Source organism: Diadema antillarum, unplaced genomic scaffold, assembly GCF_040938485.1.
Source record: "Diadema antillarum isolate AM-2024a unplaced genomic scaffold, OU_Dant_1.0 scf00000101, whole genome shotgun sequence".
In the NCBI taxonomy this organism is placed as follows: domain Eukaryota; kingdom Metazoa; phylum Echinodermata; class Echinoidea; order Diadematoida; family Diadematidae; genus Diadema; species Diadema antillarum.
In genome coordinates this window covers 763,184-784,253 of record NW_027270990.1, presented here as the reverse complement: position 1 = coordinate 784,253, position 21,070 = coordinate 763,184, and the positions used below count along the sequence as shown (strand labels likewise).

General features: G+C 37.4%; 1 protein-coding gene across 1 annotated transcript in view; it reads left to right on the top strand.

Annotated features, from left to right (window-relative positions):
* Positions 1-21,070, top strand: part of LOC139718903 (uncharacterized) — a 43,495-nt gene that overhangs the window by 10,858 nt on the left and 11,567 nt on the right. The window contains exons 6-10 of the mRNA XM_071630352.1: positions 1,314-1,340; positions 15,819-15,890; positions 16,623-16,766; positions 18,060-18,186; positions 19,475-19,590. Of these exons, the coding sequence (XP_071486453.1) occupies positions 1,314-1,340; positions 15,819-15,890; positions 16,623-16,766; positions 18,060-18,186; positions 19,475-19,590 (486 nt within the window). The remainder of the gene's footprint in view (positions 1-1,313; positions 1,341-15,818; positions 15,891-16,622; positions 16,767-18,059; positions 18,187-19,474; positions 19,591-21,070) is intronic.

Here is a 21,070-nt window from a genome sequence, read left to right as displayed (position 1 = left end):
TTGTCATTTTTTTTTGCCTTTCATGCCAATGATTTTTATCTTCATTTACAGATTAATAAAACTTCAGAATAACGAAGATCACCATTTTCAAATTAATGAACCGTATTTCATTTACCGATTAATCTCTGGAATAATAAAGATGACCATTTTCAGAATAACAAACCGTATTTCATTTACTGTTTATGAAACTTCGAAATAACAAAGATCACTATTTTTGGACAAATGAACCAGACCGTATTTCATTTTCAGATTGATGAACCTTAGGTATGATAAACCTTCCCAGTAATGTCACAAATGTTGTAATAATGAACTCTATCTCATTTTTTGATTAACGAACATCTAGGTACACAGAATGTTTGCGTTTTGAAATACAATTGTAATGAACCTTCCAAATAATAAACATTACCTTCATTTCAGATTAACACACAGTAGCACAAGTTCTTAGAAAGGATGTGTGACATGGAGGGAATGCAGAGCAATTTCTATTTCAACACACTAAAATGTGAAGCATTCAGCCATGCAAAGACACTGTAAATGTTTGTTATGATATGTATTTTCATAGGTGATTAGCATTTCATTACAACAGAGCACATTTTTTTTTCTTTGTCTTGTGTTGCTCAGAAATTACTTCATTGTAAACAAAAATTTCACTATAATCATGTTCATATAAGCAAATTTTGCACCATAGACTGTAATAATAATTTTGGGTCTTGAAGTTTTCCTTCTTTGCAACAAATTGTCACTATAGCCATGTTCATTGTAATAGGAGTACACTGTATAAGTAATAATTTCAAATAGGGATAGACTTAGAAAGTGCCTGATGTATTTAGTATGAGCTTGACTTTAATTTAAATGAATTTCTCCCTTTTTTTTTAGGGGGGGTATATGTGTTCAGGAAAAAATATAATGGAGACTCTGAGAGCATATGAGTACAATGTAAGTGTTGTGGAATAAGTCAAATAGATTGGGAAACATATTGAGAAATAAAACCAAAAGTGGGTGAAGGAGACATATTTGTGTACGTTCAGATTCATTTCAGTATCACAAGGTGTGTCTGGTTCATATGGAACAGCACCACTTTCCTTTATTTATTGGAAAGGACTCAATGTCAGTTATTTGGAATTACTATTTGCCCCCGATATCATTGGTTATTAGCCCATGATGAAATGATACTTATACACGTGTCAGCACTCTTGATATACTTCACTTTCGTGCAAACATAGCTAAAATACTGTATTTTAGAAATGTATTACCCCAGTCTTGAATGAAACATTAATTCTAGTTTATCTTTGCTTTGTACTTTTGATCCACAGAGTTCGTTGCAATGATGACTTCAAAGTGAAAGCATCATACAGGGTCTTTCATTATCCACGTGCGTGCTACCCCCTTCTCCGGATAATTTATGCCACTGGCAACTCCTGCTTTCTTCCCAAGTGTCATTGTGATGATGCTCCTTCACGCTATGCAGCAGAGCCCCTCCGAGCTGATGCCGAAGCTCAAAGGCTTCCCATGTACTATCCTGTACACTCTCCCTCCCTCGTACGCTGGCATGCATCCCCTGCCTCTGTCAATTCCCCATGAACAATTGCCCGGTTTTTGTTTTTTGGTTTTTTTATTCTATCCCCAAAGCAGCCAGTATGTTTCCTGTTCTCTCTGGGAAAGTGATGAATTGGATGCAAGGAACTGCCAAGATTTACTTCTTGTGACAATTTTCACATCTTGGACCCATACATGGTGATGCCTGCAGCTATTGATGCAAAATTATTTGAAAAAAAAAGAAGAATGCTTTCCCCGTGCCTTTGCAACCCTATCCCCTGCCCTTGAACAATGCACGCACATCATGTACAATGGATTGGCAGCAATATCAACTATGGAAGGTGAAAAAGGAGAAAAAAAAGACAAAAAATATCTGTTTTGTAATTATTATTCTCATGTAAATAGAAAACACTTTAAATGATTAAAGGTTGTTTTCATGTTTTGTAAAGGAAAAAAGCCATACCTTTCTCTAAGTTTCAAAAAACAATCACACCTATGCTTGCAATCATAATGCAAAAATAAAATGCATACTTCATTTTCTTTCACTGTTTTATAGCATTTTCTTACTGAATGCAAAAAAAGGACTAAGCATTCCATGTTCAATGTCAACTTTTTGTTTTTTTTTTCTTTTTGCCACATTGATGTAATGCAATTTTTATGAAGCTTTATCTGTTCTATGCTACTTACAAACCTTGAGAAATTATGTAAAACTCTTGAACAATGTAGTAAGCTATAAAGAAAGCCTTTCATTGATGTCTTTTAAGTATGCAATTATCATTTCATGTTCCAGTATTGTGTGGCAAATATCAAGCCACATGATTCCACTAGGATGTATTGTGCACTTGTGATGTGAGCTACCATTATTACGGGTATCATGTCTCATGCATGTAACAGGATCTGGTTTCTCAGAGCCTGCTGTAACATTTCAGAAACGGAATAGATTCCTTTCCCCCCGTATGTTCCATAACTGTATTGGGGGTGCTGAATCACGGGAAGATCTAATGGGAGAATTAATAGGCAACTTGCTTCATAAACTAACCATGTTTGGAAAATGTATCGTGCTTCGTCATGCTGCACGAGTCATTTTAAAATCTTTCAGCCAGTAGTGACAATCTGCAAGTGAGCAATGTGATACATTTCAAAGCAGCGTAAATTATTGCCAAGCTACAAGACATTTGTTTTCAGGGTTTTGTTTTCAAAATTTGCATACTGAAATGTTTTCCAGAGTGTTTGTGAGATGAATCAAAATTTTTCTTTCTCTCTTGTTTCTGTCACTACCGTATTCGTGCTCATTTTTTTTTTCTACTGAATGTATGTTGGCTTATAGTACAAACATGAAACAAGTAGAGTGAGCAGGCGTTATTCAGTGTATGACTATGGTCTAGACAGAAGCCAGTACTGGGTCTACAGTCTTCTATTTCTGTTCCGTATGGTGTTGGGATATTCAAAGAACTTTCACAAACTTCTATGTTTTACATGCATGAATCTGAAGTTAACCGTTATTTGTAGTCGATCATCATATGTCGACGTGTTGCTGCCCCTAGACGGGATGCGACTTTCACGACTATAACGTGCAGTTAGCAACTTGATAGGCTCTACATACCATATAAACATTTAGATAAATTATTCATATTATTCCACTAGGTAGGATGAGTGGGTCTGTATTTTCTATATCTTGATCAAATTATGTGCATTAATCATTATGTAAAATTACTCCAACAGAGTAATCCATACGAGAAATCATACATTTGTTACCGAATTTGCATGAATTGTCAATAGCTAGAAGCTTATGTCGATTGCATTGAAGCAACTCAATTATACTGACCGTATAACATTGAAATAAACTTGTTAGTGTTTTCTTATTTCTTGACTTGTAGACATGTTTTGTGAATGCTGGTCGTAAAAACGGGGGGAAAAAAGAAGACACGATTGTGGATTGGCTGTGTAAGTGTGAAAATGTTTGCTGTGGCCACAACTCTAAATTACACAGTTGTATGCAGATTTATGGGTACGCTGTAGTACAGTATGTATGTCCCAAAAAATAATTACAATCAGATTTTCGCATTGATAACACCCAGAATGATTAAACTGTCTAAATGCTACTTCAGGGTCTTAAAATATAACATTTTAGCTCTATTTCGCTGAAAACCCCATTCAATATGGTGAAACGGTCACAGAGAAATGTGGAATGTTGGAAAGCATGTCATTAGTTTGATTCTTCCAAGTTATAGCACTTCGATGCTTTTGTGTGTGAATACAATAGACAGAACTTGGGAGGGAAGAGATTCTTGACATCCTCTACAAAATTCCTAATTTCTCTTTGACCACTGAAGTAAATCGAATGGGATTTTCTGTAAGATGTGGGCAATGAGTTATAGTTTCATATCCTGAATTTGTATTTGGATTGATTTTCTATTTTTAAAGATATCATTGCGGACGGTCCCATTGTTTTTTTTTCTTTTGGAGATATGGTACAGTGCACAGTTTCATCAAAATTTCGGATACAATGAAGTAAAAATTCAGGTCCCAGAATTTATGTCTTTGTATACAATGTAAAAATGTGTCGGCTGTATTGCAATTTTGAACATTTTGAGGAAAAGAAATGTTCAAAATACATGATAGTGGACGTACCACGTTTTGACAGGAGTTGCTTATTTGATACCATATTTTCTTATTGACGATACATGTACATGTATGTATGTCAGTGGAAATGATAATTACACTACAAAACCATACATGTATACAAACACACAATACTGCACTTTAGAAATCCATGGATTTGTTGATCAAGATTTCTTGATGAAGTCTGTACTAGCCTGAACAAGAACTTTACACACGACGTAACCATGACAAAATGATTTTAACCCTAATCAGGCTGGGGGGGGGGGGGGGGGGCGGAATCCGCCCCCCCCCCCCCCTCGACGTTTCGCGCAATATCTTCGCAACGCGATAAGCTCCCGCCGCGATGTTTCATGACTTTTTTCTTTCAAGTATCGCGCAACTTTTGAGACCCAAATTGTTGCGCCCGCGCGTACCGTTTTGACGCGACGCCCGTTCGAAAAAAATTTGTCAACCCCAAAATTGCTCCAAAACGTGATTTTGTGTACAAATCCAATGCAAATTGTGTTTTTTCAATTAATTCACATAAAAATTCATATCTTCACTTAGAATTGCCGAAAGTAATTTATTTTAGCATAATAATGCTTCGAAAAATGTCTGTGACAAATTTTGGCCGAAAAACAAACAAAAACAAAAGGTCAAAAAACAAAGAAATACATAAGAAATTCAAAAAACAATAAAATACATAAGAAATTAATCTCGATACAGATTTTTTTTTATCCTATGTCTCAGAAGAATGATACAAGAAACATTTTAAAAAAGAAATTAGCTTAATTGGAGCATTAATAAGTGATTTAGAGCCCAAAACTGATTTTATGCATAAATTACAATAATTAATTAATATAAAATATAAGAAAAATTTTTCGGAGAAAGCAACCATACATTTTGATAGAATACGTCGCGGGCGTCGCGTGTGCCGATTTTCGGCGCGATCGCGCGTTCCATAGGCGAGATCTGAAGGGGGGCGGAATCCCCCCCCCCCCCCCCCCCCAGATATAGCATAGCCAAAAAAGCCCAGCCTGATTAGGGTTAAGTTATGTCAATTGTGAGTACAAAGATCAGTTCTACATCTTAAAAACAAAGACATACATTAGATCGAAATAGAGAAAAGCAAAAGAGATTAAAAACGAAAATTATATAACACAAAAAATTATGACAAAACATAAGTGGGGGTTTTTTCCCTAGGATGCCTGACACTTAATATACATGTACTACACTGTAGTACAGTGGAATCCCGTTATAACAAAGGGACGGGCAGGTGTTTTTTTTTTTTCGTCATATCAAAATTTTGTTCTAACCAAACAAATGAACAATAAAATACATTAAACGGATAATGCTGCTGTCTAAATTTTTACTTCGTTGTGACCGTGTTCGTTATAACGGGAGTGCACTGTAATGTCACAGCTTAGTATGTGATTACAAAAAAGATATTGAAAAGATTCAGAACTTTACAATAAAAAGAAAATTAATCTGTTATAATTTGCATGATGTGAATAATTATAAGAAATTGCAATTAACATACATTTAACTAAATTGAGTATGCAATCTTGCAATAGAGAACATAATGGCGAACACACATGCCAAATTTGGTTCTGGTTGGATGTTCCAACAGGCAGCCGAGATGTTATGGGGGCAGCGGTATAAACCCCCACCAAGTTGTTTGTTTTTTTAGCCTCCAAAATAGCCTAGTCTGTTGAGGTTTGAAGGGTGGTGGAGACACTCGTCAGGTTTTCAGTCCAGCCATGCCAGATATGTTTCAAGAGGTGCGGATGTGCTGACGTCACTAAACTCTCATCTGAAAAAAAAAATAAAATTGCAGTACATGTATCGGAATTTACGTGTGTAAAGATATAGATGATAACTTATGGACCTGAATTTTGATTACATTGTAACGAGAATTTCGTTACTGGTATACATTTACAGTGTTCGTTATCATGGGAGTGCACTGTAAAAGTAATGTACAGTGTGCATTAGGCAGAAAAATCAGTCTATCCGGAGGAGTCTTTTATCATTATCATTATTATTTTTCACTTTTACGGCTCTCCTCCGTAGACAGCAGGGGATTCCGTGAAGCCAGACGCAGTCTCCGCGGAACATATCCCCGACGACAAGATACAGACCAGGGGCCTGTCTTATAAAGACTTGTGATAGAAATCAATCACAAGTTTCTTGTGAGCTGCAACGCAAGTTGCGATTGATTTGGGGACTTGTGATTGATTTGAAGGCTTTATAAGACGGGGCCCAGTCTGTCGGTCAACAGTACGTTGTATGTAATTTTAGCAATCGGGAAATACACTATACTGTATAAGCACACTGTAATCTGACTGAAATGAGCGCCAAAGAGGTGAATTTGATCTTCGCACATTTTTGGTGTGTAAAGACAACGCAATGCATGTCATCTGTAGGCTACTGCAGTTATATATATATATGTGTGTATTTATATATTAATTATATACAGTCATCCTCGCCTTTGGCGAAGATAATTTCGAGTCCAGATTTGGGTAAATACGTGTTATTTCCATCGCACAAGTCGAAGTTTTTTTCCCCCTTACGTCATTCAAACATGGAAGCGCATGAAGCATTCTTTCATTCTATGATAAATAAACGAAGAAAAAAAAAACACACTTCTTTTTTGATAAAGTAAGTGTATGATATATATATGTATATATATATATATATATATATATATATATATATACATACATATACATATATATATATAATACATTTACAATATGTAATACAGTACATATATATATACATATATTAATGTACTGTATATAATTGTATTATATATGTATATGTATAATATATGTTATTCATGTATATAATATATATATATATATATATATATATATATATATACAATCATCCTTGCCTATGTCGAAGATAATTTCGAGTCCAGATATGTGTAAATACGTGTTACTTCCATCGCACATGAAGCATTCTTTCATCCTATGATAAATAAATGAAAAAACACACTACTTTTGTAATAAAGTAAGTGTTTTATATATGTATATATAAGTATATATTATATATATTATATATATATATATCAATATACTGTATATATACTATATCTTATGTGTATATATATGAATATGCTTATATTTATATATGTGTTTATATCCATTCATATTTTGTGGTTTATTTGCTTTTCTCAATTCTTTGTATATTTTTTTTATGTTTTGCGTACGAAAAACAAGTGAATTCGAAGTGTGTGTGTGTTTTTTTTTTAGGTTTTCTTGCTTGAAGAATCTGAGAAGCTAATAATATCAAAATAATCCTATGTAGCCGTTACGATGATGTGTAAATTCGTGTGTGCGGGTGGGATGGGGGGGGGGGGAGGGTGTAGGGCCAATCAAAGCCGATCGCTTCCTGACCCTCAGTCGTGTTGAATGGATTGCCAAAAAATCAATATGGAATGTTTCTTTGAAATACAAAATGGAAGTCCGTAGTCACTGCATGGGCAGCTGTAATATTATCAATATTAGCAGATTGTTTGGTACAGAAATCAGGCGTCTGTTATGTGTGTCGTCAGTAGGGATTAGAAATCCTCATAACCACTGTGTCATTTTATGAGGCGGTGGGAGAAAGAGTGGCTCCCACCCCCATAGTCATAGTACGCGCCATAACACATAAAACCACGGTCCTAAGCTTCAAAATCGAAAATACGTTCCCAGAGGAACGTACACCACAGAATCGCACAGAAAGCTAAAAAAAAAAAAAAAAAAAAAAAAAAAAAAAAAAAAAATCAAATCAAAACAAAATAACTCGAAACGAAACCGAACAAAACGAAACAAACCCACATACCTATAGTGGCGTATCTAGATTAAAAGGGAAAGATTTGATCATGTCAAGTCACCATTATTGTAGAGTTGAGAAAATTTGCAAATCGGGAAACTTGAAAAAAAGGAAAACTAATCATAAATATTTAGAATGAAAAAGATCCAGCACCTTTTGAATCGCTATAAAGCGGTCACTAGAGGGCGATAATCAAAGTTTGCCCGATGTGTCAACTTCCCCCTCATTATGTCTTTAGCATGTTTTTTGTTTGTTTGTTTGTTTGTTAGTTTGTTTTGTTTGCTTTAGCATGTAATTTCCTCTTCGAAATCTAATCATGAATAGCATGTGGAAATGTTTATTTCCTTGCATACTGAGAGGTTTGACCATAAAAGCATGTGATTGCCCAGAAAGCCATAAAAGAATAAGGAAAGAAATTTTATGTCTAGAACAAATGGGTAATTTGGTTTACTTTACGATAACAGTCATCACAGCAAGTTATGGATGTTAGTGTGCAGAAATCTTAATCGCGCCCTGACAATTCGAATGTATTGCGATCAAGTCCGAAGCAGCAAAAATGGCAAATTAGTGATGTCATCTCCGTATTTCAAGCAGATAGAAAGAAAGAAAGATCAAATTAAGCGCATAGTGAAAGTTTCAATAAGATTAAACAAAACGTCTAATTTTAAGTTTCATAATGATTTCTGGAACCAGTGCCTATAATGGTCCCATGCACCGCTGTACCTATAGCCTATAGCTCAGTGTACAAGACAATATTATTATGGTCTGTTGAAGCATGAGGTCTGTTGTTCGAGTCTCCTCTGCACATACAACGTTTATAGTTGCAGCGGGTGTGCATAATAATTATATAGGCAAGGCACTTTATTCCCATTGCCTAAAGCTCTTGAGAAACCAGTGTCGCTTGCTTGCTTTCAAGTCTTCAATGTATTCTTTATCCAGCGGCCACGTGAAACAAATAATTTCTATTCAATTCAGTTTAATCTTATACAATCACTATATAATCTCCCATGAATTTCTCACCGGACTGTATACAAAATCTTTGTTCAATCCATCCCTCCAGTGTAGGGCCTATTACAAAGAGAAAAAATAGTTTATATTCTATTCTAGAATAGAATGTTATGTGCCTATACCATTTTCTTAAATCTATAGGCCTGGAGATACTGAGCAATTACAGGAAATCTTTATTATGTATCTTTTTAAAGGCTTTACATGGTATTGTACTATAAACTTTCTATACTTAAGCGTCATATTATGACCCAGCCACAGCCTAATATACAATGACTTCCTCAGTTAATGAAGAAGTCCAGACGATATTCATGATTTATCATCATTGTTATTATTGTAGTACTTTTCTGTATATGGATCGACTGCTCCGTGTATAGATTTATGGAAATTATAGTGATCCTTGAGCAGAGAACCAATTCTCCGAAAAACCCGAAACAAATTACATTGAACAAGGATATGGTGACATATAGGAGGCTCACATAATTTCAGAAATGTTGCAATGTAATTCCATTATCCGCTTACTTATGAAAGTTCACCTGTGTAGAATCTATGCATGTGGTTTTTTTTTTCTTCTTCCTTGAGTCCCACTCATGCATTTGGTGGACCTGATCCTCGAGTGTCGTCATCCATCTTCATTGTGATTCGTTATAAATTTTGAAAACATTCTTATTGCTCTTCCCATCAGTTACTATAATTTCTTTAACTGTGTAACCGATTATAATCAATTTATAGTTGTTCAAAATGTAAAAGTCTGAAAATCATCCGCAGGTCTCCTTTAAGTAGAGTAGGGCATCCTGGCAAAGATCTATGGGATTGTGATCGAAAGCGATTGGCGAAGAAACATTTATATGCGACAGTTTCAGTTTTTCTCTGAACTTACCTACTCTTTCATTATTCTTTTGGTTTGATTTTACTCTATCCATGTGAGTCTGTTAAACACTTTTAGAGCTAAGGGTTACTTGGGTGCATAACAGTACTGGTTAATTTCAGTGCCGTATAATGTCGTATGTATCTATAATCAGAAGAATGCCTTCTCACCTATACCAGCCAATCGCGGAAAAAAAAAAGAGTCAAACCTCTTTGCCTCCAATCTACACTATGTCAATACTTGAGTTCGCTATCCCAATTTTGTGTCTTGATAGGCGGTGGTGCATGGGATCGCACTGATCTTCAATCAAAGGACCCCCTCTCCCTCTCTCCCCCTCTTTCTCTTCCGGACTTCGGCCCGATACAGTCGATGCATCGATTACGTAAGATGTTTAAAACGCAAGGTACGACGTGCTCACCTGCGCGCATGAATATGACGCAATGCGCAAAATGTGCATGGGCTCTCTCTTTCTTTTTCTTCGGCTGGAATACAATAGCGATCGATCCGGGTCTTTATTGCAGTTTACAGCGTGAAGAAAATGGTGATATCATGCGTTCAGTCTAGAACTTTCGTTTTTTCGTCATGAGACACGTTCCAACTCCTCTTCCTCTGCATTACTATCCCCCCCCCCCTCCCGCTGTTATCTCTTTTCCACCTGGTGTGTATAGCGTAGAATGAACGTCACTCTGAATCATGCATGGTTATTAATGATATCTGCTACCGTTGCATGTTCCTGTTGGTTTGGACTCTATATCATTCCGAATAAAATGAAATTAATGTGGAAAGAAATGCTGAGCAATGGTCAATATTTTGTTGTTGTTGTTGTTGTTGTTGTTGTTGTTGTTGTTGTTGTTGTTGTTTAATCTAACTTTCTGTCTGTTAATCTAAACAAGGTGGCGATGTGTGCTTTTAACTCATGTTTTGTCATCATTGTAATGACTGGTATACTTTGAACAAGTAAAGCATGCTATTTCAGAAGCAGAATGGAGCACGATGACGACTTATGTCTGGGGTTGGAAAAAATATCTTTCTCTAGGCCTATTTGGGCTGTTATTTATGTTGTGTTGGTTTTCTTTAGGGGAATTAAGGGAGGTGAGGCATGACAGGCATGGGCAGCCACGAAACAAGGTACCGACTCCTTTGTTTCAAAGTTTTCCTCTTTGGTCTCACAATGGGGCGTGTTTTTAATTTGATGATATGTGGTTTTAAAAAAAAAGTGTTTTCTTAAATAGAATTTCTTAGTAGTTGGGAAAGTAAATTTAAATTTACAGCTTTACTCTTTTATTTATACGGGCTTAGTTCACGTCATTGTGTAGGCCCTATACACGTAACCTACTATACTGTATGTTTACAGACACCTCGTTTCTGTATACATACGTAATTCGGCGTTCCATTGGACTATTAAAAAGGAACTAAATAAAAAGCAATGCGAACTTAATATTTTGACACTTTTTGGCAAAATATTCAAGGTTTATTACAGGACATTGATATTTTCTGCTTTTGACTTTGCTCAGCATTTTGATAAACAGGTAGGCCCTAATTGCATGAATTCGTGATAGGTCGCTCCGTATTGTAGAATAAAGTGAAGAACAATTTCATAACACATCATTAATTTTGTATAGTCCCTGCATGGTAGACATATTCGAATTGATCTGTAATATAAGTGTCTTTGAACAATAATACAAAATTACCTTTTTAGGTATAATTTCTTTACTGTCCACTGAAATGACAGACAGATATTATCATCACTCTTCAACCTGGGAAGAACATCTGAACAGCCGCGATTGGCTTTTTACACATTACAATGTAGTTCAACTTATTATTTCCTTCAGGAAACTCAATGGGTCATGCAAGTTCTTCTAACAAGGCATTAATAGAGACATTATCGAAGAAATTACACCATTCAATCTCATTTCAAAAGAAAAAATGCTCCGTGGAGTCAACATGTAACTATCTGCACAACAGAATCAACAACACGAAAACACACTCCCCCCCCCTCTTTTTTTTGGGGGGGGGGGGTAGGGGGGGTGATTTCCCTATATAGATCTACGTTGAAACAAAAATCTATATTTTGTTGACCAGTTTTCCATCCCAAGTAAGCAATAAGAAAAATTACTCATCAGATGAAATAATGTTCTGATCTGGCGCATAATGATGTGAGTGTCTTTGATATGGCGCATGTTTTCTGAACTATTTTTCCTCTCACTGTCATTGCGTAGAATTTCATCCGGAACAATCCCAACGTGGAGAAGGGGGTTAATGCGTCATTATGCAATCAATACTTCTCGTCTACCAATTTCTAAAGATGGTTTTGCTATACGGTACTTGACAATGCGTTCCAGCATGGCGCGTTCGACCAGAGTTTGTCATTGCCCCGAGGTTTATGAATATTTAATGACCCTCTGCAGTATGGTGCATCTTGACCGGACCTCGGAGTCTTCTTCGTCCAGTCAAGCAATCTCCTCTTTTCAGGTCGCTCTAGGTTACGACCCAGCCACTAGCTACCAGGGCATCCGTCTTTAACGGTAACATAGTCATCAACGCTCTCCCCATCTCCAACAATTTGCTGTTGCTCTTACCCATTCTTCGCGTTCAACAAGTGCTCAGTGCAACAGTCCAGGAAAAATGGTAAGCTGATTTATTTATTTTATTTCTATTTTATGAACATCACTGTTTGAATGTCACGCGATCAATGTATGTAACTCCGTGGTTCCTCCAACCAAGGAGGTTGAAAGGAGACACGCACCGACGACTTGTTATTTCATAGTACACTGTATATATACCACTGTGCTGGATGGGGAAAGTGGCGTGAAATTCTCCACCGTTATTGTGTGTCTCCACGCATGATGCATCTAAAGCTCTATGAATTGTATCGTGTAACTCCAGTGAAAGAAATAAGGATTCGTGAACAGGGTATTATTGGGATGAAACCAAATTCCACGCATACTTTGTCACGCAGGAGTCCAACCAGGGAAGTGGGAACCCTCACTGGTCCAACCTTTTGTTCTCTCAATAATGATTTTCTTTAGAAAAAAATAGTACCCCAATGAAAAAGTAGTAATGGATGTATGTGTATATAATTATGTATATATATAATTATATCCCCTTTGTAAATCATTTTTAATTGAAAGGACTACCCTGTAAAAATAAAACGGAATACATATCTCATATGCATCATAGTGATTGAAATTTCTTAGAAGCTGTGATTCTGTTATAATTCTTTGTAAAGCAGTAAAAAAAAATACATGTGGACATTCCACTCATCTACAAATCATTATTTTCTTCCTATAAAAAATGATGTGAATATTCTTAATCTGAGCGCAAAATGTCTTAAAACGGGATGTGTGTCCTGAATGAAAAAGCTACCTCTCACTCCCTCCCTCTGTCTGTGTGTACTGAATTGAGTTTTTCCTTATTTTAAATAACAAAAGAGCATTATAATTGACAAAAGATGCCCTGTAAGCAAAGTGGGACCATTAAGCAAGCGACGCCACGATCACGTGGTCAGTCTAATCAGTTACATTTCCCTTGTTTATTTCCCGAAGACATAATTATTGACTTGCATGATTATACTAATTGACTTGCATGATTATACTAATCGTCTTTCCCTCACTTTGCTTTTTTGTTATTTCGCTACACCAATTTTTAAGGAATTGCATTCTTGTCTTCAAAGAAATATCTTATCTCGAACAAACTCATCTCTCTTTATATCAATGATAATTTTACAAAGGTAAAGGATTTTATGTAACATTTTAGAATTCGAAATGTATTTCTAGTCACTTCTTATTCGAGTTGAAAAGCTCTCTCGGACTTATCATAGGGACAGCGTTACTTTAAAGTTGTCATGAAGAACCTTATAAGAGTGTCCGGATGATGCTATAGCGTTTTCAAGCTAGGGCTATAATCAATCGCATAAAAACCAATCGCTTTCTTTCAAAAAGAAATGTGTTATTAACGCTCAAAGGCATTTCTAACCTGTTTGGCACTCGGGTATTCGAAGTGTCCGCAGAACCAGTTTTTCGTTGTCACGACTACATCGTGTGAAGGAAGAATGCACAGAGGACATGGTTAAGAGTGAGAGGGAATCTGCCGGTGAGCAGGGGAGTGGATGGGTCTGCTTGAAATACAAAACAAAGCTGCATAAACTGGGATTCTGTGTTGACGTCTATAGCATAGGTGAGCTCGTTGGGTGAGAGTGCTTTCTTATTCCAGTTTACAGAAGGCCTTAAACACGGCTTAGGACATGAGATTGTGTTGGGTCATCTTGTTTGATTCATCCTTTCGGCAAACTCGGGCGGCGTCACAGCAGAAAGCAGGTCCGACAGACCGAGGCTGCTAGTGGTGGTGGACCAGTGGTGGTGGGATCGAGGTGGGGGTTGTGCCATTCAGAAAAGATTGGGTCGATTCGGGGGAGCTTCATCGATTTCTCAAAGACCTTGCCAGTCTTCAGTGACTCACTGACTATGACCCGAGACTTGCTGCACTGCAAGATTCTTGAATGGGCTTGGCGGTTCTCCCGCCAGTGGCTTCAACTGACATGGCGTTATTTTTACTTCATCAGACTTCTTTTTCCAAAGAGTGAGAGAGATGTCTTATATGCACTGCAAAATCCCCCCCCCCCCTCCTATCACCACATTCCCCAAATCGCTATACAGAAAAGCACGCCCGAATTTGTGATAGAATTGTTATAAGGACAGCATAACATGCACGTAAACTATAAGATACAGATATTTTTTTTTGGGGGGGGGGGGGGAGGGAGAAACGCTGACTATTGTGCGTTGAGCATGCACCTGTATATAGTTTGTACAAAATCTTGTAGACCAACTGCCACAATGCATTCTCGTTCGTGATTCAACGGATGATGAAAAACAGAATGTTTGCGGCTCCATGTCCATTCATTTGCAAATTGTGTCCTTCCAGAGTCTTCTCTGAGACTTTGATTCAGGTTTTCTCTGCGATCGATACCGTGAAATGAAAGCCATTGGGTACACGTCACACTATGTTCACCCCTTACTATCCTTCTTGTTCGTCCTTAATTCCAACTTCTCTCACTCATTCATTCACTCACTATCATAGCAATCGATCGGTTCTACGAAGTCTGTTCTTTCGAAACTGTGTGAGCTCGAACTCTCATAGTATATCAATAGGCCTACCGTTTATTTTTAACATGACCATACTGACTATATTATACGGTGCCCTGTGCGACAACAAACTGAGACATTGCACGCTATCGACTGCTGTGCGAAGAATTTTTTCTCGTGAAATACGGAAGTCAGATTAAACATCCGAAATGTTGAAACACTTACTGAAACAAAGCGTTTTCCTTTTCCATTCATACATTAAGTTCAAATTAGTCGATTGCAATCGCCTCTTTCATCATAGTTTCCATCAAGTGTGACTTCAACAATCACTTTTAAAAGCTTTCATAATGACATAGGTCCTACTTTGTAAGATTCAAGAAGTATGGAAGAATTTCGAAACAACAACACTCATAACTGAACTTTCCCAAACGAAAGTGTGGTTGCAAAGATGTCCATTAAAATTCAACGGGTATAGTTAGCGTGCATGTAATGCAACAGGTATACACATGCATGGAACACTGCTCCGGATGTATTCCGTAACATGGTATACAATGTATAGGCCTAATTGAATGACATTAGATCGGTCCTCTTCGAGGCGCGGCAATTTCCAAAACGTGCAAACGTAAGCCTCGTTTGTCTCTTCGCAGTAATTTCTTGTATAACCATGGTAACTTCAGATAGTTTACTGTATAGTTATCAATGCGATGGTATGAAGTTAAATGAAGCTCTACATTCTTTCAAAGCGATATAAACACGAATATCTATGAAATAAATCACTTTCATCTTTCAGTAATGACATTAACTTCACTGCTTGTCATCCACAGATGCATGATATCCAAATTGGTTTTCATTAACTATTACTGTCGATAGCTCGTCAATGTTATTATGCACAACTTTTTCGTAAGCTCTCATTTTCTATATTCCTTTGCTTCTTTATCTTACACAGGCTGAAACTCTGTCAGAGGAGCAAATTGCAGGTCAGTATAACAAGAGTCTGTAGAAATTTAGTATTTGTATTACTCTTACGTTATCATTACTGATTGAAGTATATTATATAGGTTAAAAAAATCTACATAAAAAGTGGTCCTGAGGGCGTAAACCAATGATGAAAATCGAAATGACTAGATGCCAGTTGAAAGTTAACTCGTTAATACACATTATCATGTGATATTTCATGAAATATCCAATATCAGCCTTACAAGGTTGTGTATACTCAGTGATCCTGTAGATTCATCAGCATGTCCGATGAAAATACTGCAATATGGGCCAACTCGAAAGTCCTAATACGTTAACTTGAGCTGCTTGAACAACGATCTGTTTGACCACGATTTTTTGCTTGCGTGAAAAATAATCATTAGTTACAGTTACACATAATTAAAATGTTGAGTATTTTTCGCTACATCCAAGTTTCTGAATATCTATTATCTTGTCGGCAAATACATCTATATATCATTTGAATTTCGGAATGCCCACATGACAGTATTTCTGTCCATAACCGTCTCTTTTTATTCTTGAAGTACTTCGTGTTCGAATGAGTCAGTGCATATAAAATGGCTGCTGAATCTATGTCGGTATAAAGTTATACAATCTACAGAAGTGTGTGCATCTTGATTTAAATGCGTGTAATCTGTCTGCATTATTTTCAGTCTGGGTCTTTTCAAATGTTGTCGAAAGTGAATGAATGATTTCACTCTTTTCATGCGTTACAGAATTCAAGGAGGCCTTTTCTCTCTTCGACAAGGATGGTGACGGCACGATTACCACCAAGGAGCTGGGGACTGTGATGCGCTCTCTGGGTCAGAACCCCACCGAGGCTGAGCTCCAGGACATGATCAACGAAGTCGACGCTGATGGTGAGTACAAGAGGTTATCTTTGCGTCATTTTACTTCAACTGCCCACACAAAAATATGAAGATGATTATCCAGTGGCGGATCCAGAGGGGGGCGCAACCGGCGCACGCCCCCTTTATTTTTCGTGAAAAACAAAAGAAATAAAAAGAAAAAAAACATGAAATGAAACCCGGAAGTGCCACCAGATATATTAGTCACGCCCCCCCCCCCCTTTACAGGATTCCTGGATCCGCCCCGGTTATCAGTGACCAAGGAATCATACAGCCAACGAGTTAGGCATCCCACAAGTCACACAGCCCATGAGTTCGACACTACACAGACAAGGCCCACAAGATCGAAATGTTTAAGTCCCGTGTTCTAACGTCGAACTCGTGGGCTGTTTTTACCTAGTGTCGAATTCATGGGCTTATGACACGTGGGCTGTATGACTCATGGACTTTTTTTCCAATGTCGAACTCGTGGGCTTTATGACTTGTTGGTGTCCATCCCATGGGATGACCCCAAAATGCAGACCTAAGGGATAGTGCATTCTCTTAAGCTGAGGTGCAACCCTTAACCGCTTAGATCTTTAGACTAATCAACAGAAAAGTAGTTTTGCTTCTTCTATTCGATCGAATGTTAAAATTGTGTGAATACACCGTATTTTGTATCACATCAGTGCGTTTACTGTTATGCTGTGTCTGAGTATAGTGGATAGCATGTGTAACTTACATTTCAATGCCCACCTCATGGCCGGCGGAACCGTGGGGGCCGTGGGGGCTCGGGCCCCCAAACTGTTTGTGCACCATACAAAGGAATACATAAGGTGTCATCGTTGGGCCCCCACACTTTTTTTTTTTTGCTTGTCAGCTGAAAAAACCCGAAAATGTAAGGGGAGAGAGGAGCTGAGGACCTTTTTTTGTGGGCCCCCACACTTTTGAAAACGCTGCGCCAGCCCTGCACCTAACCATTGTGTCAAGAATCCTCTCTCTTAGATTCTGACCAGGTCCAATACCTTATCGAAGTAACGGTAAAGCATTATACATGTACTAGTATCAGGTCAGATCAACACTGTCTGAGTATTCCCAAAACCCTCTCGCACCATACACATATCAAAATAACATTGTATTTGAATATAAACCTTCTGTGCTAGAATCCCGTCCCCTACCCAGAAAAAAAAGCACTAAAACTCAGGCAAGTATAACCATCTTGTGAAGATGTTAAGATATTGTAGGTGCGTGCAGGTATTATAGTTGGCTAATATTCCTGATTTAACAATAAACTTTCCCCATTCACCATATTCCTAAAATTCGCAGGCAATGGAACCATTGACTTCCCCGAATTCCTGACAATGATGGCGAAGAAAATGAAAGACACTGACAGTGAGGAGGAGATTAGGGAAGCGTTCAGGGTCTTCGACAAGGATGGCAACGGTTTCATCAGGTAATTCATACAATATACTTTCTCAGGCTGACTTGATTGTCCATTGAACACGGACACATGATTACACTATGCAGTGCACTCCCGTTGTAACGGACACGGTTATAACGAAATTCTCGTTATAATACAGTCAAAATTCAGGTCCTAAAATCATCATCTATACATATCATCTTTATTTTTTTTTGTTCGACTCTAACGAAATTTCGATATAACGAAAGAAAACTGCTGGTTCCGAAGACTTCGTTATGACGGGAGTGGCCTGTATCACCCGCTCACCGAGGTAATTATTGAAGTCCTAAAAGAAGCGACCCTTTTTTCCGGAAATGATAGTCATTCGTGTAAGATCTTTTATCTAGTTTCCGAATATTGACGGACAAATAAATGGATGAAATCGACATGGAATAATCGATTCATTACTGAGTAATATTGTTCAGAGCGTAATGTCTTTGGGCTATGATGGTATGCCGAGTGATGGCAGGTGCAGCACGCTGGTAGCTTCATCCGCTCTTTTCCATCACCCACTATGTCATACTGCGGTGGCGTCCAGCCAGTAAAGATTGCACAGGAATTTCACGAATTAACAAGGAATCTGTCATTATTGTTTTGTTTGTTTTTTAATCAGTGATGATAGTATGTAAAGACCGAACAGATATGGTGTCAAAATCGAGTGTCGTGCGGCGGGTGAGCCACCACTACACAAACTCGACCTATATAATATGTGACAGGCTTTTCTCATATTTATTGACCAAGCAGATGTGCAGATTGTACATTCAAATACTAATCGTGATGTTGTACTTGTTCTGTTAAAAAACCCAGAAATTGCTCTATACAGAAGCTTATTTTCGATTTTCTACAATGGTTTTGCATGTAACCAAGTAAACAATGTAAAGACAAGCTGGTTTGTTTTATATTTTAAAAAGTAAAGATGCATTTTGAGAAAGAACTCCACAATATCGAAGCTGTTTATCAATTCAAGTTAGAGAATTTTAAACATTGGAGGATGGTTCATATTTAAATGTAAAAAAAAAAGAAGAAGCCCTGTGAAGAACTTTCCCGCTATCGTAATAATGCATACTCAACCAAGACACTCCCCCCCCCCCCAAAAAAAAAAAGAGAGTGAAGGAAAAATAAGCAAGATTCTATAACTTATTAATCTACTCATATTACCCCGTCATCGCTGTTGTCATTCCCATGTTCCAATCAAATTGTTGTGTTTTTATGTCTGTCCTTTAATTTATCAAACTTGATATCTGAATATTATTGTGAGCTATTGATTACTGATTTCTTCCAGTGCTGCTGAGTTGCGTCACGTGATGACCAATCTGGGTGAGAAGTTGACTGACGAGGAGGTAGACGAAATGATCAGGGAAGCTGACGTCGATGGAGACGGTCAAGTGAATTACGAAGGTAGGTCTGATGGCGGAAATTGCATAAAACAAAGAATGGCTGACTGCATGCTGGAATGGGAATTTTTTTCTTGGCATATTGTAAAAACGTTGTAATGAATTCTAGATATCTTGGATGCAAAGGTGTAAGAGGCAGTCGTCTTGGTTTGCAGTGATTCCTAAGCTTGACATCCCGCAGGTTGGTTTCAAAATATTCGGATTTTGATAATGAAGCAAAAACAAAACTGGTTGTGACGTCTGAGCATCAACTGTCAAGAAAGTGTATTGAACTGTGACATGACTTTGAATCTAAACCCGCTTAGACAAAGTAAAAACAAAACAAAAAGCTCAACAAAACAAAAAGCTCAACAAAGCAAATGGGAAAAAAAGGTAGAAATGTTTGGTTACTATTAAAAATAAACCCAAAATATGGTTTGCGATACATCCGAAGACAAGGGTGTTAAATCACCACTAACAACAAAATTATCAATAGTTCCAGTGATCTGTATTGAAGAATTTGTGTTCGAAGTTTTACCACTACTAAACTTATCCAATGATGAATGAACTTTGTTTGCATAATGGATCTTGCACGTTGCTCGTAGTTCCTTTTGCACTGTTTCTTTTCATCATGGCAGGGCTTCACACTAACTTTTTATTTTGGTGGCGCGATGGGGCCACCAAAATCCTCAATTTTAGATTTTTGGTGGCCCTAGAGAAAAATTTGGTGGCCCCCAAACACAATAAGAAACATTAAATGTCCTTGATGAGTCAAATATTCAAGTCTTATCATAATAAGAATTGGAAGCTGGACATAATCTACTCAAAAATAAACCTCAACAAACTCGCAACACTCACTCTCAGGCACTCATTCAGTCCTTTTAACTCTTGAATGGTGAAGACTATGTATAAATATTCATTGACAGGCACATGGGTTACAACATATAAACATAAATAAATGACATCAGATTACATGCAAATAATTAAGAAGCTAGAAGAATACTAGTATATTTCTATTTCTCAAAACACAAAAGACAAAGTTTACTACGTTTGCACACACTCACTGCATGCATTTATGCATTTCCGGCGCAAAAAGTTACGAATTTGTTGACATACTTTTCAAAGAATTTTGGTGGCCCGAGGCGGGCCACCAAATTTGCCCTTTTTTTTAATTTGGTGGCCCGACTTTCATTTTTGGTGGCCCCGGGCCACCGGGCCACCGCTAGTGTCGAGTCCTGATTATGGGCATGGATACAAAGAATATTGATGAATATTATCGCTTGACAATATCAAAACCTTTTGAGAAGGCAAAACTTATTTTGATATTATCTTATTAGTTTGGTGCCAGATAGAGGAATATCTATACCAGAATTGTATAGTTTCCCCTGGTTTTCTAAAAAAAACAACGTTGTTCAAAATATTGACTTCAGATTTAACACGTTGTATCCGTGGCACAGGGCACTAACGTCATGTCAAGTCTGTGTTTCATAGTCGATATCAACGCA